Raw genomic sequence first — 19734 nt, 5'->3', positions numbered from 1 at the left:
AGTTAGGTACGATTTAGAAAGCGTGGCAAATCTATAATCATTACCAGAATGTCCGTACGTCCATTATAAACATGTTGATTTTTTACTTTTTTAACAACAAATTTTTATGTGGTCTAATTATCCGTTTGATCTGATTTTTGGTATATTGATTCCGGGAACAACAAAGTATAATGTTATAAGCAAAAAAACTCTATAATCAAGTCCTAAAAAAATATAAGTATGTCCATAAACATTATCATGTATCAAGTAGTTTTTCAACAAATTTACTTACAATTTTGCTTCAACTCTTATACATCTATATTCCGATTATTTAGTTCTGACACTATAAAAGTGTTAATGTCCGTTTGTCCTACCGTTTCAGTGCTTCGCTTTTATGGATGTTGTCATCCTTGTTTTATTAGAATTATGTTTGTGAATACCCTAAGATATGGATCTAAAGGTTAGATAACTCAAAAAAAATCTTGACAATAGTTGACAAATCCTATAAATGGACTAAATAGAATACTTGCCTTACCTCGTAAGGGCGGGATTCTTCTTAGATTTTTAAGTGACATAGCAGCAGTAGGAACCATTTTTAATATCTTTAATTGTGACGAGATTCAACTTGTAACCTCCCCCAAGACGATTTAAATAAATGTGACTACAATGTAGAGAAAAAATCTACTGGAAAGGTCTTTAATTCTATGACGTTGATATTAGGAAATATTTCGTTTTTTAAAAAAAGATTATAATAGTTAATTTCTCGCATCGTATTATAAACATCTCGTTTGGATGAAAACCGATTCTTATCCACCGGATTCGAATAAATAAGAGAAAAATGTTAAATGTTTTAATGTTTAATAACCTATTAAATATCCAGAAAGAATCAAACCAACAGCTTTAGCTCCTGTACCAACAGTGCCAGTATAGATAGAGGATCTGGAACCAGTCTGCCTAAAAACAAAAATAATTTTATAAAAACTTTAAGTTTGTAAAAAAAACACAAAAATGGTGAAAAATCTCCCAAATCTATTTTAACAAGGATGACAACATCCATAAAAGCGAATCACTGAAACGGTAGGACAAACGGACATTAACACTTGTAAATTGTCAGAACTGAATTAACAGAATATTAAAATATTAACATCAGTAGGTACAAACAATATTGTAAGTAAATTTGTTACAAAACTTCTTAAATACAGAATTCTGTTTAAGGACATACTGACATTTTTAGAACTTGATTATAGAGATGCTTCGCTCAAAATATTGTACCTTATTGTAATAGGAATCAGTAATCCAAAAAGCAGATTAATAGGATGATTTTATCACATAAAAAATTGTTGTAAAAAAAGGAAAAAAATCAGCATGTTTAAAATGGACGTACGGAGATTCTGGTAACGATTATAGAGTTGCTACGCTTTCTAAATCGTACCTAACTACTACAGGAATCTCCATGCAAAGTTTGAAATCAATAGGACAATTCTAACATGTCTAAATTAACGAAAAAAGCTATCCGTCTGTGCCTGACGGACGGACGGACGTACGGACCGACCCTAATTATAGAAAAATCTATGTAATTAGTATAATTCTGCGGACTGCAAGTTCATAACATTGCATTGGAAAACTACTAAAATTTAGATAAAATTGTAGTAAAACGATTTTTTACTATTCTTAACAGGATCTGTGTGTATGTGTGTACCATAGCATCTTGCAAACCACTGAACCGATATGGTTCCTCTTTTATACATAGAAACTTCGCATAGGTCCTTGGCAGGTTTATAACTATTTTTGAGGAAGTAACCAACACAACGCCATGAGGAATCACCCCTAGGAAAAATTACTCTTCCACAAAAAAAGTTTGTCTTAACCCCTTACAGATCAAGGGGGGGACTAAATCAGCCCCCCCCCCCCCATCTAGTTTTTTCAATGTCATTTTTTTGTAGGTAAGATAGAGAGCTGTGACTTCATGACTTTTTAAGTTTAGTAATTATACGTCAGTAAGAGTTGATTTTATAAGGATATCTGGTCTGTGTCGGTCGTGGTTTCCGGTCAAAGTCGGTTAGGTAGCATCAAATTAGATAAAATTCTTAAAAAAATCTTAATTTCTACATTATGACTTTTGTGTCGAGATAGAGGAGGGGGCTAAATTAGCCCCCCCTCCCCCCCCCTTCCCCCTCCGAATCTATTAAGGTGGGAATTTGGGCCCGATCGGTAAGGGTTAAACGACATTTGGGTGGTCGACATCTCCCCCCCCCCTCACCTCAAATGATCATATAGATCTTTTGGGGCGTAGCCGCTAGTAAATTTTATACAGTAGATAAACCTTGTATATCTTAATTTTTATATCAAACCTGAAAACAGGAAAAACCAATAATTTAGTTTGAGTAAAAACAGCATTGATACAAATATTTATGAGAAAAATAGTTAATTTCTTGTATCAGCTCAATAGTTCCTATTAAACAAGGATGACAACATCCATAAAAGCGAAGCACTGAAACTGTAGGACAAACGGACATTAACACTTGAATAGTGTCAGAACTGAATAATCATATATAAATTCATAAGGGTCAAAGCAAAATTGTAAGTAAATTTGTTAAAAAACTGCTTGATACAGGATAATGTTTATGGACATACTTACATTTTAAGGACTTAATTATAGAGTTGCTTCGCTTATTACATTATACTTTGTTGTCCCAGGAATCAATATACCAAAAATCAGATCAATCAGATGATTAGTTCACATTAAAAAAATCAACATGTTTAAAATGGACGTACGGACATTTTGGTAATGATTATAGAGTTGCTACGCTTTCTAAATCGTGCCTAACTACTAAAGGAATCACCATGCCAAATTTGAAATCGATAGAACAATTCTAACATGCCTAAATTAATGAAAAAGCTATCCGTTACAGACAGACGTACGGACGGACCGACCCTAATTATAGAAAAGCTTCGCTTTTAAAAATGACGTTATACAATACAAATGACCAATTATAGGCCAGTATACAATTAATTGACCAATGGTAAAATGTATACTGTCCAATCATTGGTCATTTGTATTGTATGACGTCATTTTTTTATTAGGCACTAGAAGCTGCTTCGAATTTCTTACCTGAATTGTGACTCTATGTATTTAGGGATAAAAGTACCAAAGCCCATGAAGGCGAATACAAAGAAAATTGAAGAGAAAAAGTTCCACATAAATAGTTTGTTCTTCAACAAGCGAATCATCGCGGCCCGGAAACTAAAAAATAAACAATTAGGTATGTCAGTGTCAAGGGGTTGTGATTTAGCAAATATCATTTAAAATTGCTAGAATATTTGTGTGGCGTAGTGTTGGCGTAAAACTAATGGATCATTTAAAATTGCTAGAATATTTGTGTGGCGTAGTGTTGGCGTAAAACTAATGGAAGTGGAAGAACAAGTTGGAATTATAGGAGTTTTAGTGAAAATAGGTATATATGTTGACAAAATTTACATTACTGCCAAATTTTGTAACTTAAAAAAATGCAACATCAAATATTTTAATTATAAAATTGAAAAAAAGTTTGTCAACCCCCCCCCCCCCCCACTCCCCCTCCTTCGAGAAAATACTTCAAAGCCCTGAGTTTCAACAAACCAGGTATATTTCTGACATTTAATATAGCTTTGATATTTTTTTAGAATTATCACCTTGCTCTTTTGGCATTTTCTTCTTCTGTTAGGTTCTTGGTTTCTGCTGATTGCTAAAATAAAAATATTGCTTAGATTTCTAATTCCTGCTATGGAAAGGTATGATTGTACATACCCCAACAAAAGCTCTAAACATTATTGTATCTATCTCCAAGATTTCAAGTACTAAACCCTTAACGGTCGGGGGATGCAGACCAATAAAGGTGCAGCTAGGGGCCCGACTGTTAAGGGTAAAAATGGTTTAAATTGTGAGGTTATACTTTTTTTATTTACAACCTTTATTAAATTGTTAGGAAGAAAAATTGGAATAGATAACAAAACCTTATTTCTGAAAGAATTTTAATGTGATCAATTTTAATACGTGTTTATCAGAGGCTATAAATGAATCTTTAGCTTTCTAGGATGTTTATGATATAAAAAAAAATATGTCTATATAATAATATCAATTTATATATATCACTATTAAATGTCAAAAAAAGATCAATACATCAATTTTTAATGTTACAACTTACCCTACTAGCATCCGTGTTGGTTTTGGGTAGTCTTTGTGGGAAAAAACACAGTGGAGCTGAAAAAAAATATTTTTATTCAAATGGTATTCAACAAGTTTCAACATAATTATGTCCATCCTTACATAAATTACATAAAAGTAACAGGATGTCTGTCGGACTGTTCATCTGTTTAGATCTTGCTAATTGACCAAAAAAATTATATGAAATCTCAATAATAAACAAAAATACCCCTTTTTTTAGATTAGATTATTGGATAAAAAGTTTTGCACAAATACTTCGAAACTAACCAAAATACAACAAAAGTACTCAAAGTATTTAACAAATCCTGTTATATAAAGTAGAATTTTTTGTTTGTTTGTAGCTTAAGATTTCGATAACTACTTAAACAATTAAGATATCCTTTTAGGTCATGGGATGGTTTTAGGCTAATTCAGATTATTTTTCTGTCCATTCTTATAATTTTGAATAAAGGGCCCCTAAATGAGGGGCGCAGTCGCTTGTGAATAACATAAAGAAGTTATAAAACTATGGGTTCAGTGTAATTTACAGTCCATTCTCCCCTCCCTCCCTGGTATTACCTGAAAATACTAGGAGCAGGGTGGCAATTATGGGGAAATCTGCACACCCCAAAATTTATCCCTAAAAAAAAATTGCCCCTTTCATAGATTTAATTATTGTCCAAAAGTTTTGGACAAAACTATTTAGGAAGCAAAATAAAATAGTACCCAAAGTTTTAGAGCAAACAAATAAGACAAAGTGGTTATAAAACTTTAGGTGCAGTGTAATTTACAGCCCTTTGTTCCCTCCCTCCCTTTATTTACCTGAAAATACCAAAAGACAGGTGGCAATTATAGGGAAACCTGCCCACCAGGCTCCAATCCATCTGGGGTCCTTCTCATCAAATCCTAAAATAAAGTGTGTTTTATGACACCTAATATTTATTTTAATAAAGACCCTTTTTTCATAACATAAAATTGGTTTAAAACCAATTATAATTCATTAAATTACATAGCATAATTTGTATTTACAGACAGACCAACATACGTCCTAACTCATTTAAAATAGGTTGAAACCACCACATGACCAGTATTAATATTCCCGGAAGAGTATTATCACCCAATTGGTTTAGTGGTGACCAAGATCTTAAGCTTCAGACAGACAGACATACATAGTTCTACTTTGTTCTATATTTTAAAACATCTACAAAGTTTTAAAAATGATCAATACCTGGATTTAGACCAGGATACACATATGTGTTCAGACACTTGACAATTCATACAATATTCACATACAATTAATTATGGTTATAAAAATTATATTTATAATTTGCTTAAAGTGTTGCCCTCCAGCGACAGCTGATAATCAGGTAGAGGTGTCGTAATTTTTTTCAAATTAATTTAGTTGTTGGTATAAGCTGTAAATTTTCTATTTTGATAAAATTCTAATAATACAATTTTGATAAAAGTTTATAATTTCAAAGAATTTATAATAAATGGAAAGGAACTTTGTTTAACATACTTTAGACAATAGCTGAGTTCTATAAAGATTAGGTTCCCATTTATCATATTAGACTAATCTTTTTGTAAGTCAATAGATATCCTACCCCCCCCCCCCCACCCTCCCTTTTGTAACCCCTTGGGGGGGTTGTTCCCCTAGAAGGATTGTCTCCAATAAGTTTTTTTGTTTGTAACCGTACATATCAATCTAATTCCAAAGAGAGGGGTTCTTTGTAGTTGTTGAAAATTGGCAGTTTGTGTGTAGTAAAAGTTGTCACAAATATAGGTATTAAATAATATAGTGAATATTGGTTCCTTAGCACCAAGTAAATATCCAAGAGTGGGACCAACTAGTCTGAAATACAGGTATTAAATAATATAGTGAATATTGGTTCCTTAGCACCAAGTAAATATCCAAGAGTGGGACCAACTAGTCTGAAATATAGATATTAAATAATATAGTGAATATTGGTTCCTTAGCACCAAGTAAATATCCAAGAGTGGGACCAACTAGTCTGAAATATAGGTATTAAATAATATAGTGAATATTGGTTCCTTAGCACCAAGTAAATATCCAAGAGTGGGACCAACTAGTCTGAAATATAGATATTAAATAATATAGTGAATATTGGTTCCTTAGCACCAAGTAAATATCCAAGAGTGGGACCAACTAGTCTGAAATATAGATATTAAATAATATAGTGAATATTGGTTCCTTAGCACCAAGTAAATATCCAAGAGTGGGACCAACTAGTCTGAAATATAGGTATTAAATAATATAGTGAATATTGATTCCTTAGCACCAAGTAAATATCCAAGAGTGGGACCAACAAGTCTGAAATATAGGTATTAAATAATATAGTGAATATTGATTCCTTAGCACCAAGTAAATATCCAAGAGTAGGACCAACTAGTCTGAAATATAGATATTAAATAATATAGTGAATATTGGTTCCTTAGCACCAAGTAAATATCCAAGAGTGGGACCAACTAGTCTGAAATATAGGTATTAAATAATACAGTGAATATTGGTTCCTTAGCACCAAGTAAATATCCAAGAGTAGGACCAACTAGTCTGAAATATAGATATTAAATAATATAGTGAATATTGGTTCCTTAGCACCAAGTAAATATCCAAGAGTGGGACCAACTAGTCTGAAATATAGGTATTAAATAATATAGTGAATATTGGTTCCTTAGCACCAAGTAAATATCCAAGAGTGGGACCAACAAGTCTGAAATATAGGTATCAAATAATATAGTGAATATTGGTTCCTTAGCACCAAGTAAATATCCAAGAGTAGGACCAACTAGTCTGAAATATAGATATTAAATAATATAGTGAATATTGATTCCTAGTCTGAAATATAAATATTAAATAATACAGTGAATATTGGTTCCTTAGCACCAAGTAAATATCCAAGAGTAGGACCAACTAGTCTGAAATATAGGTATTAAATAATATAGTGAATATTGATTCCTTAGCACCAAGTAAATATCCAAGAGTGGGACCAACTAGTCTGAAATATAAATATTAAATAATATAGTGAATATTGATTCTTTAGCACCAAGTAAATATCCAAGAGTGGGACCAACTAGTCTGAAATATCGGTATTAAATAATATAGTGAATATTGATTCCTTAGCACCAAGTAAATATCCAAGAGTGGGACCTACTAGTCTGAAATATAGATATTAAATAATATAGTGAATATTGATTCCTTAGCACCAAGTAAATATCCAAGAGTAGGACCAACTAGTCTGAAATATAGGTATTAAATAATATAGTGAATATTGATTCCTTAGCACCAAGTAAATATCCAAGAGTAGGACCAACTAGTCTGAAATATAGGTATTAAATAATATAGTGAATATTGATTCCTAGTCTGAAATATAAATATTAAATAATACAGTGAATATTGGTTCCTTAGCACCAAGTAAATATCCAAGAGTAGGACCAACTAGTCTGAAATATAGGTATTAAATAATATAGTGAATATTGATTCCTTAGCACCAAGTAAATATCCAAGAGTAGGACCAACTAGTCTGAAATATAGGTATTAAATAATATAGTGAATATTGATTCCTAGTCTGAAATATAAATATTAAATAATACAGTGAATATTGGTTCCTTAGCACCAAGTAAATATCCAAGAGTAGGACCAACTAGTCTGAAATATAGATATTAAATAATATAGTGAATATTGATTCCTTAGCACCAAGTAAATATCCAAGAGTGGGACCAACTAGTCTGAAAATAGGTATTAAATAATATAGATTAATATCCGCTAGATTAGAAGCAGTTCTCAGCCATGCAGAAAAATTATGTATAGCATCAAATAACAGACAATTTTCTATGAAATTCAATATTGAAATCTTAAAATGAATACTAGTTTTGTTATTCTGGGCCTTCGTCCACTCGGGTCTAACAAAACTGTCGATAATACTATGTAAATAAATGATTATTATATACCTTCCTATCTATCTATCTATTTACCTGAAAGTGAATGTCAGAGAAAGTGAGAGCGGGGAGTTTCCTTTGCCAGAGTTATCATCCAGATACACAACTCCAAAGGTGTAGAACAATGAGTTTCCTATTCCTAAAATGGATATATTATTATATGGATTTTGCACCAGATTTTCATGTACTCCATAAAAAGTTGTATACCGGTTGCTTAAAGTAAACGGGGAGTATTCACAAACAAGTCAGCAATTTATCTCTTCTAGATGCCTAAAAAATTCCCCAATAGCCTTGTGTACTAACGAACGGACGGACGGACAAAGTAAATAATAAAGTATACAATATTTTCAACTTTTTGAGATGTAAGTATAGTTATGCTTCGCTTGATACATTATTCCTAATCTTTACAACATTAGCCGTTTAATACATTTAATCAATCTGCTTGTCAGTATATCTGTCTATCAGTCAATCCGCAATCGTTTTCCAATCAATCTGTCTTAAGTGTATCTGTCTCTCAGTCTATCTGTCTGTCAGTCTGTCTCTTTGTCTATCTGTCCGTCTGTCTATCTGTCTTTAACATACCTGTGAGTCCAATGCCAATGAAAACAAATATTAGCCCAGCCCAGTCTACATGTCGGCTTCCATCCTCTTTACAGTTTCCTAAATAGATAGATAGATAGATGGATGGATTGATGGATAGATAGATAGATAGATAGATAGATAGAAAGGTAGATAGATAGCTTCGCCCAATCTAAATGTCTGCTTCCATCCTCTTTTCAGTTTCCTAAATAGATAGTTAGATAGATAGATTATAGGTTATAGAAATCTTTATTTCAACTTTATAACACAAATACAAGCCGATAAAAATCATCTCGATGTACAGACGAACAGACACAGTTAGTTATATAATAGCTACACCACTAAAAATAGCATAATCCCTTCTGAAAGCTATATTTAGTGGTTGAAACGTTTAGACACTCAAACTTAATGAATCCACCAGGGATCGGAAGCCTCACGTAAGCCGCGTGTAAGCCTCAGTGAAATCGTGATTTTATCACTATAAAATTCAGCTGGATGTATAAAACGGCTCTTTAGCAGACAATCCTTCTTTCTTAAATTTTTTTTTTCTGCTCACAAGCAGGTTTAAAACTGAGGCTCATGCGCGGCTTACGTGAGGCTTCCGATCCCTGGAATCCACCAATCAATTTCAATAAAAGTTTGCAAAGTTATTGAGCTATCTAATAAAAAAACGTTATCATAAACTTTGGGGACAAGTGTAAAAACAGCTCAATTTCCTCTCCCTCCCTGAAAAAATACCTTCTAAAGAGTTGAGGAATATATTGGAACCACAAAGATCTGTCACTGTTGCATTCTCTTTCCCTATAATAATTATCGTATTATAGACAGCTTTCCGCCGATATTAAAATGAAAAATTATAAGATTAAAACCAGTTTTGGTTGCCCCGAGGGAACGAAGCCCGGGCTAACATACATAAAGCGTCCATCCATAAAAGCGTCTGTCTTTCAGTCTATCTGCCTGTAAGTCTATATGTCTGTCAGTCTAACTATTAGTCTGTCTGTATATCTGTATGTAAGTAAATATGTGTGTTAGTCCATCTGTCCATCTGTCTGTCAGTCTGTCAGTCAGTCAGTCAGTCAGTCAGTCAGTCAGTCAGTCAGTCAGTCAGTCAGTCAGTCAGTCAGTCAGTCAGTCTGTCTGTCTGTCTGTCTGTCTGTCTGTCTGTCTGTCTGTCTGTCTGTCTGTCTGTCTGTCTGTCTGTCTGTCTGTCTGTCTGTCTGTCTATCTATTTATCTATCTATCTATCTATCTATCTATGTATACCTGTAGTAGTATCTACGGCTGCAAGGTTATGGTACCCAGTAATGAAGTGGGGTAGAGCCATCAGATACAGACCCAGGGCGGATATACACTGTCTGTCTAACTATCTATCTATCTCAGCATACCTGTAGTAGTATCTATCTATCTATGCATACCTGTAGTAGTATCTACTGCTGCAAGGTTATGGTACCCAGTAATGAAGTGGGGTAGAGCCATCAGATACAGACCCAAGGCAGATATACTCAACCCTATCCCACACCATAATGGTCGTCTGGTGGCCTAGATAGATAGATAGATAGATAGATAGATAGATAGATAGATAGATAGATAGATAGATAGATAGATATATAGATAGATAGATAGATAGATAGATAGATAGATATAGACCCAGGGCGGAGATACTCAACCCTATCCCACACCATAATGGTCGTCTGGTGGCCTAGATAGATAGATAGATAGATAGATAGATAGATAGATAGATAGATAGATAGATAGATAGATAGATAGATAGATAGATAGATAGATAGATAGATAGATAGATAGATAGATAGATAGATAGATAGATAGATAGATAGATAGATAGATAGATAGATAGATAGATAGATAGATAGATAGATAGATAGATAGATAGATAGATAGATAGATAGATAGATAGATAGATAGATAGATAGATAGATAGATAGATAGATAGATAGATAGATAGATAGATAGATAGATAGATAGATAGATAGATAGATAGATAGATAGATAGATAGATAGATAGATAGATAGATAGATAGATAGATATAGACCCAGGGCGGAGATACTCAACCCTATCCCACACCATAATGGTCGTCGGGTGGCCTAGATAGATAGATAGATAGATAGATAGATAGATAGATAGATAGATAGATAGATAGATAGATAGATAGATAGATAGATAGATAGATAGATAGATAGATAGATATAGACCCAGGGCGGAGATACTCAACCATATCCCACACCATAATGGACGTCGGGTGGCCTAGGCATAATTAATGGATATATTATTACTTGGATGTTGCACCAGGTTTTTATGTACTTTAATAAAATGATATTTGCAGGTGGCTAAAATAACGATATCTTCCACCGTCCAACCTTATAACCATATCCAATCCTATAATCCTTTATGCTTAGCTTATTATGGATTTTATCGTCCTTGTTTATTAAAATGTGTATCATGATTAGAGGATTTTTGGACAAGTATACATAAACTTGAAAATTCATAATGATAAAAATAAAAAAGATAATTGAAAAATGTAAAAATGAATGAAAATTGTTATAATTGCAGCCAAAATCAAATAGTTTATTACATAATTTTCATGTTACATATATCAGGGATCTAAAGGGATACGACAATGAATGGCTGGTGAATTGATTTACATCCCTAATGATGATGCACAAAATTACCCCTTCTGTAGATTATAATTATTGATTGAAATGTTTGAACACTCAACTTTATAAACCAATCAATCAAAATTCAAGTCCTCAAAGTTGTTAAGTTAACGAATAATAATAGTTATTTCTCGCATCGCATTATAAACGGCTTTCCGCGGATATAGAAGGTACAATAATTGGTTTTAATCTTATGATTGTACATTTTTATGTATATTCGTAGAAAGCTGGATATTATACGATGCTAGACATAGTTTTTGTCGTATGGATGAGAACCGGTTCCTATCCACCGGATTCGAATGAATACGAGAAAACGTTATTATAAAACTTTGGGGACTAGTGTAATAAACCGCCCAATGTCCCCTCTCTCCCTGTGTATTACATAATTATCATGATATAGATTTAGACAGAATTAAATAGTTACACCCAAACCAGAGGCGTGCGGGTGATGGGTGTAAAATCATGGATAAGGATACAGCAATAGGAGATTTACTTTTGATACCCTTATCTATAAAAATTTTGAAAATTGGATCAAAAACACAAAAAATGGGAATGTTGAGAAGAAGTTTCAGCCTTCTATCTTAAAAGGCAGGCGATAAAATCACATTTCCCCCATAGCGTTACGGACTGACTGATGGACTGTCGGACAGTCAAAGTGAATTATAGAGTAGCTTCGCTACCTAAATTTATTACCTTTACTGTGAGTGGCAAAGCAAATAAAAATAAAATCTGAGCCAATTCATTTCCTGAAAAAAAAATTGCAGACGAACCCCAAACTGTCCCAGTTTTGAGCAAGACGATTCCTGTGAAGTCATATAAAAAGGGAAGGGGGGAAGAAAATCTCTTCCCTTTTCTCCCATCTCTTTTGAAGAGATTTTCTTTCCCCCCTTCCCATTTTTCTTTCCCGAAACGTATATGACGTAACTGGAATCGTCTTTCTCAAAACTGGGACAGTTTGGGGTTTGTCATTTTAAATCATTCTAAACAGATCTTTATCTATTTTTTAACAGAAATTTTTCCTTTTATTGTTAATACAATAATTTAGTTTCAGGGGGGGGGGGGAGAAAAGTCGACTCTCCGCCGAAAACGGTGCTTAGATTGCGGAAAAGAGGTTATGTCATGTAATTAATTTTCGGATAAAATGATAATATTCATAAGTCATTGATACTTGATAGTAATACATTTATTAAAAACATACCAACTGACCCACTAAATCTTAAACTGGATATTCTATACATTAATTTTAGCCATTTATCTTGAATGGCAACTGAGAAAATCAAAATTTCATAACATTACGGACTGATGGACGGACGGACAATGTGGATCATAAAACAGCTTCGCTACTAACAATATGTTAGAAATAAATTTTCTACAAAGAAGTGTGTTCTTGTTGTGTTATGTTAGCTCTAGCCGCGCGTTTTTTAAGAATATGTTATCACAAATAAGATTCTTTACCTGACATTAACAAAGCAGTTTCTTTAGATTTGATGCCAAATTTTCTTTCAATAGTTTGTAATGTGGCAGACAGATAACTGTATTGCATACTCTAAAATATATATAGACTATGACGTCCAAGGAGTTTAGGAGTGGGGCACAAAACTGAATAGCAGGGTAAAATTGAGATTTCAGGTGTACAATGTAAATTTAAAAAAAAATGGTTTATGAAAGAAAGATCATATTCACTTTCCTATCACTTTGGACGTCCATTAGGTGAAGGGTGGCGAAACAACAAATCCACAAGATAAAGATTTTAAAATAGTTTGCGGACAATTGCTTGAGACTTCACCAACAAAATGTATTATCTTTCCAATGCCCAGTACTCCATAAAGGAAGAGGTAAACCTTCTTGGAGGTCAGAGGCTGCTTACTTTTACAATGTCCAGGACTCCATACAGGAAGAGGTAAACCTTCTTGGAGGTCAGAGGCTGCATACCTTTACAATACCTAGTACTCCATTCTTGGAGGCCAGAGGCTGCTCACCTTTACAATACCCAGGACTCCATACAGGAAGAGGTAAACCTTCTTGGAGGTCAGAGGCTGCTTACTTTTACAATGTCCAGGACTCCATACAGGAAGAGGTAAACCTTCTTGGAGGTTAGAGGCTGCATACCTTTACAATACCTAGTACTCCAAAAACATTCTTGGAGGCCAGAGGCTGCTCAACTTTACAATACCCAGGACTCCATAAAGGAAGAGGTAAACCTTCTTGGAGGTCAGAGGCTGCTTACTTTTACAATGTCCAGGACTCCATACAGGAAGAGGTAAACCTTCTTGGAGGTCAGAGGCTGCATACCTTTACAATACCTAGTACTCCAAAAACATTCTTGGAGGCCAGAGGCTGCTCACCTTTACAATACCCAGGACTCCATACAGGAAGAGGTAAACCTTCTTGGAGGTCAGAGGCTGCATACCTTTACAATACCTAGTACTCCAAAAACATTCTTGGAGGCCAGAGGCTGCTCACCTTTACAATACCCAGGACTCCATACAGGAAGAGGTAAACCTTCTTGGAGGCCAGAGGCTGCTCAACTTTACAATACCCAGGACTCCATAAAGGAAGAGGTAAACCTTCTTGGAGGTCAGAGGCTGCTTACCTTTACAATCATCAGGACTCCATACAGGAAGAGGTAAACCTTCTTGGAGGCCAAAGGCTGCTTACCTTTACCAGAACTCCATACAGTAAGCGGTAAGGCCAGAGGCTACTTACTTTTACAATGCCCAGGACTCCATACAGGAAGAGGTAAACCTTCTTGGCGGCCAGGGGCTGCTTACTTTTACAATGTCTAGGACTCCATACAGAAAGAGGTAAACCATCTTGGAGGCCAGAGGCTGCTTATTTTTACAATACCTAGTACTCCAAAAACCTTCTTGGAGACTAGAGGCTGCTTACCTTTACAATACCTAGTACTCCATAAACCTTGTTGGAGGCTAGAAGCTGCTTACCTTTACAATCCCCAGTACTCCATACAGGAAGAGGTAAACCTTCTTGGAGGCCAGAGGCTGCAGGCATCCAGGCCTCCAGTTAAACAGACCACAGGATGTCTCCTTGTCTACCATTTCTGAACAAAAATTAAATAAAAGTATTATTAATAACTCTAGAGGCACTAGAGGTGATGTTTGTGTTAGGGTTATTAACCCCCCTTTTTTTAAAAAAAAAATTTGGGAAGTTAATTAGGGGCTATATTTCTTCGAAGTTTGTGGTAGTACTAGTATTAGTAGCATTTAAAAACAAGAATGGCAAAAACCATAAGAAGCTAAGCACTGAAAATGATTGATGGACAAACGTACAAAGTGAGCCATGTCCATAGAATGATAATTTAAAGAGAAAAGGAAATTTTGAGGTAATAAAAAAATGTCATTTTTAGCATGACAACGTATGGGTCAAGTAAAATGTATGCTGAATCTCTTTTCTAAGGGGTGACTTCACACAAAAATCAAATGTCTATCTTAAATAAAACTGAGAAATCACATTTCTCCCATATCATTACAGACAAAGTACTAAACAGACTCATTTTCAACGTATTGTAAAATTATAACTGTATTTCTGTTTTGAATAAAATTTAACAGAATAAGGAAAAAAACATAAAAATAAAAATGCATATCACAAGAAAAATATCATGTATACTATTTTAGAAATGTATTAAAATTTAGACAGTTTACCAACTGTTTTTTTTTGTTAAATATTTTAACATTTCAGTTGGTAAGCAAACAAAAAAATAAGCCCAATAAATATAAAAACGATTAAAATATAAAAGATTAGAATTTATCTGCTTTTATTCAACGAGATTTTCTTTCAATTAAATTAATCCCCCATTTCAAAAACGTAAAATACTTATATTTATAGCTTAATTTTTAGTCATTTTTTACCTTTATTATTTTTATATGTTTTTAGAAGTAAAGCTACTCTATAATTCGAAATGTCCGCCTGTTACGTTCGGGTAAAACGTAATTTTTCGGCTCCTCTAAAAGATAGAGGGCTGAAACTTCTTGTCAATATTCCCATCAAAATGGAGCATAATTAAGTAAAACCCATCCATGACGATCGAACTGCTATTAAGCAGCCTCATATCTACTTATGGATGTTGTCATCCTTGTTTAATTGTAAAGTGGGATTCTATGAAAAGAGGTTCATTCTAAAAATTGGGAAATTGTTGGATGATTTTTGTTTACTTTCCTTGTTTAATTGATTGCATCCACAAAAAATGAAAAAAAAATCTATCTGGATTAAAAGTAGCAAAGCGTCTCTACTATTTACTATACTAGCGGCTTCGCCCCCTAGAGGCCTCTAGGGGCATTTTAGGAGGGGGGAGCTGAATTCGATAACCCATTTTTTATTTTAGATTTTTTTAAAAGTGAATTTTTTGGGGGCGGAGGGACGTAATTTTTTCTCTTGGGAGGGTGTTGATACCCTCCCCTAAAATAGTTATAAACATTCCCAGTACCTATGAGATGCTACCCTGTAAAGGAGAAATATATTTTTAGCGAGATCCTTCGGTACAGACAGACAGACAGACATACATACAGACAAAGATCCTGTTACTTTATTATACTAGAGGCTTTGCACCTAGTATCTAGGGGCTCTGTAGTCGAAGGGGTAGGTATTAATGAACAGAAAAATAGCTTAAAACTCTTCCAAGACATACATATAGAAATAAATAGCCTAGAACCACCCCGGGACCTAAATGCACCTTCACAATTGATGTTCACTTGATTTTAGAGCTTCGTTTTTATGGATATTGTCATCCTTTTTCACATGTTCAGAATTATTCAAGTCATACACTTAACAGCGACAAATGCACACAAACATTTGAATTAATGGATGTAGAATACAACTGATTATTATGACAGTGGAGAAATTGGTGTTAATTTAGCTTGTTAACATTGGACTCGTTTATTGATCAGTTTGTTCATCCAGTAAGAGAGAAGGAATAAAGGGGTTGGAAGGGGGAAATCATTTTATCCTGCTGCAAATTTTACTTTATTAGAGAACATGAAACTCTGGTGAAAGATCAATGTAAAAATGTATCCAATTTTAAATTATTGTATTTTCACTTTTATTTATGTTCAACATTGCTACTATTATCTGTGATTGTCCTTGTTAAAAGTGTATACAATATATAGGTTATCTCTCTCCTTAGCATTTAAAACCTAATTATGTAATTGATAAACATTTAATATATTAATTAAATTTTGCATAATTAATCTCTTTGTCTCATATTTTATTTGCGCATTTTCCTTTTTCCTGTACTGTTTACTATATGAATTTTTTCTATATATGTAATGTTTTTTCAGTATATCTTCCAAACCGATTAATATCTGCTGGATTAGAACCGGTTCTAAGACAAACTAAAAAATCATGCATCGTATATTATAATATCCAGTTTTCTACTAATATTAAAATAAAAATCATAATTTTAAACCATTTTTGTTAGACTGTGCCTTCAACATCTTGTGGCTAACAAAACGGTTTTAATCTTATAATTGTCCATTTTAATATCCGCGGAAAGTTGTCTATAATACGATGCGATAAATAACTATTCCTGTACTGTTTCGTGGCATTAATAAATGCTTTTTTGCATAAAATTATTAAATTTTAACTTTAGACCTTACTAAAAATTATAAACTTTGAAAAACTTTTCTGTCCCTTACAATACAAAGCTCCTATATTCTAGAGGCGCAACCGTAAGTAGAACTATAAAGTAACAATCTAATTAGTCTTTAAAAACGATTTTTACATTTAAGATAAAAATTATCATGGATCCTAAAAAGAAAACGAAGTAGAGATTTTCGTCGTATTTTTACCTTTATAACCTATCAAAACTACTTTTAAAATGCGACGAAACCCGCTACATCGTTTTCTTTCCATGATCCATTATCATTAATTTAGGTACGTTAGAATAATCCTATCGATTTCAAACTTGTCATAATGACATATTAACAAATAGGTATCATTTTAAAAAGCGTAGCAACTCTATAATCGTTATCATAAAGTATGTTTATTGTTTTTATGATTACATTTTATTTAATATTCTTTTTTAATACTTTGTTGTCATAGAATTCTTTAATATATAATTCAGATGAATATGATGATACAAAAAAATGTTGTCAGTATGTTTTAAATTGAAATACAGACTTTCTGGTAAGTAACGAAATAGAGTTGACATACTTTTTTAATTTATTTTGTTAAAGGAATCATCGTGCTAAGTTTGAAATCCATACGACAATTCTAACATATCATAATTACCTCAATAAGCTAACCGTTAAGGAAAGATGGACTTACCCAAATTAGAGAAAAGATTCGCCATTAAAAAACTTTTTACTTTACCTGCGATTCAAAAGGGCCTTTCAAGATTATAACCCCACCAAAATCGTTTACAATAATAAGCACAATAAGTTATTATTATCTTGAATATACAGGTTACTTAATATTGACAACTATTATGTTATATGTATAAATGATAACTATAACTATAATTGATAACTTATAAACTCTTAAGCAAACTTACAACAGTTAATCTCAAAATTATACACGCGTCGCTAAATGTGATAAATAAGCGGGTAGGTTAAAAAATTAAAGTAAATGAATAGAGGGGGCATGGGCAGTATGTAACTCTATCCACAGGGCGGGGACCCTATCATTTTGTATACGAGTCCCTACAAAAGAACAGAAAGCAATTTGCTAGCAGACCAAAAGGGCACGGGGACGGGATATAGGGCTGTTTTTTACAATAGTCCCTAAAGTTTTATGATAATGTTTTTTTTTATTCAATGGCTCGTAAACTTTTGGAACTTTTATTGAAATTTGATTGGTTGGTCTATTAAGTTGAGTGTCCAAACGTTTCAACCACTAATTCTAATCTACTACTATCAACCCAAAGGCCTAACTTGCTGGGTGTATTTATGCATAATAAAATTATCTTCTTTATATAATGATAAGAAATTATACATTACAAAAATATTATCACAAATTCAAGATGTCTAATTGTGTAAAATAATTCAATTACTTTTTTTCAAGATTTGAACCTCGCCCCCCCCCCCCCCTCACAAAAAATATTGAAAGGGGGAAAGGTAAAAACTAACAATATAGTATATAAAATTTAAACAAACTTGTATCATGTTTAAGAACATAAGCTTGAAGTCTTTTTTGGTGCTCAGATGTTTTGGGGGTGATTATGACAATTTTATTATTTTTGTGTTTTGCAAATTAAGTATTTGGATGTATTGACAGGGGAAAATTTGTCACCAATTTCGGTTACTAGTAAAGACCCAATTTATCGGTCAGTTCGTTCATCCAGTAGGATGGAATGGGGTAAAGCGGTTGAATGCCCACCTTATCGTTATTTCAGTCAGCTGTGAGCATAACTTTATCAGAGTACATGAAAATCTGGTGCAACATCCAAGTAATAATATATCGATTGCTTACCTTTTTCAATATCATCATTAAATTTCTGTTTTTTATCACTATTTAGTTTATCATTATTATTTCCATTATTTTCACTGGTAAAGTTATCATATTTATCCTCAACTGATAGTTCAGACATTTTAACTGTTTTAACATTGTCTTTCACAAATCCAGTGTTCTCCATTTTCATGTGTTAAATTATTTTATTTTATGTTTGTAAAATCATTATCTGTTGCACATGAATTGGAAGTTGGAATATTTATAGATTCATAAAACTATACAAATGTTCTGTAATTGTATCTGAAATGTTTTTTAATTTAAATAAAAAACTGTGTACTAATTAAACTAATAATTAAAGGTTTTAAAGAAATAAAAAAATATTGTTAACAGTTTTTATATTAATCCCTTCAATTCAAAGAAGATAAAGTATAGAATAGAATTCTGCCTGGCTAGCCTGAAATAAAATTGGAACTTTTAAACGTCCTAAAAGTCATTATGGCTTTTAGTAAAATCGCATCATTACAGAAATTATCCAGATATATTTATAAAATAAATGACTTTTTGAATAATTTACTGAGAGCCATACCGACTGGCATTCGGTCATTTACAATGGATTAAAACTTTATATAATGTGCAAAACCATGTACAAAATTTAGTTTAAACGTGAATTTAGTACAAAAAAAGAAATATTTGAACAAAAATAATGATATTGGCACATTCGATATATTTTCTTTTTAAAAAGTATAATTTCAGTTTTGTCCAAACTGGACAATCATACAAGTTAGTTGTTAGTTTTTAGTAGCGAAGCTACTCTATAATTCACCTTGTCCGTCCGTCAGTCCGTCAGTCCGTAACGCTATGGGGGAAATGGGATTTACTCAGCTCCTGTAAAAGGTAGAATGCTGACAACGTTCCCATCATTAAGGAGCACAATTAATTATAAAACATCGATGGCGATAGGA

At 33.1% G+C, this 19734-nt stretch overlaps 1 protein-coding gene across 9 annotated transcripts in view; it reads right to left on the bottom strand.

Annotated features, from left to right (window-relative positions):
• The window catches only part of LOC145331082 (solute carrier organic anion transporter family member 74D-like), a 35058-nt gene extending 16087 nt beyond the window's left edge, over positions 1-18971 (bottom strand). For 2 of the 9 annotated variants that reach the window (XM_080175700.1, XM_080175708.1), the window contains exons 1-16: positions 18794-18971; positions 14353-14429; positions 13835-13873; positions 12827-12917; positions 12065-12117; positions 10114-10237; positions 9437-9499; positions 8702-8779; positions 8156-8258; positions 7873-7909; positions 5391-5430; positions 4985-5068; positions 4164-4219; positions 3652-3704; positions 3092-3223; positions 845-933 (exon numbers count right to left, since the gene is read on the bottom strand). In XM_080175700.1, coding sequence (XP_080031826.1) covers positions 845-933; positions 3092-3223; positions 3652-3704; positions 4164-4219; positions 4985-5068; positions 5391-5430; positions 7873-7909; positions 8156-8258; positions 8702-8779; positions 9437-9499; positions 10114-10237; positions 12065-12117; positions 12827-12917; positions 13835-13873; positions 14353-14429; positions 18794-18962 — 1288 coding nt within the window. In that variant the 5' untranslated portion in view covers positions 18963-18971. Of the gene's footprint in view, positions 1-844; positions 934-3091; positions 3224-3651; positions 3705-4163; positions 4220-4984; positions 5069-5390; positions 5431-7872; positions 7910-8155; positions 8259-8701; positions 8780-9436; positions 9500-9961; positions 10044-10113; positions 10238-10340; positions 10398-10744; positions 10802-12064; positions 12118-12826; positions 12918-13834; positions 13874-14313; positions 14430-17695; positions 17843-18793 lie in introns of those variants that run through there. The other 7 variants (XM_080175704.1, XM_080175703.1, XM_080175702.1 and 4 more) reach the window with 7 other exon arrangements.
• Between the last annotated feature and the right edge of the window lie 763 nt (positions 18972-19734).

The sequence above is a fragment of the Acartia tonsa genome, chromosome 11, assembly GCF_053477335.1.
Source record: "Acartia tonsa isolate MP-2025a chromosome 11, ASM5347733v1, whole genome shotgun sequence".
In the NCBI taxonomy this organism is placed as follows: domain Eukaryota; kingdom Metazoa; phylum Arthropoda; class Copepoda; order Calanoida; family Acartiidae; genus Acartia; species Acartia tonsa.
The sequence above is the reverse complement of the archived record's forward strand: the minus strand, read 5'-3'. Positions and strand labels throughout refer to the sequence as shown.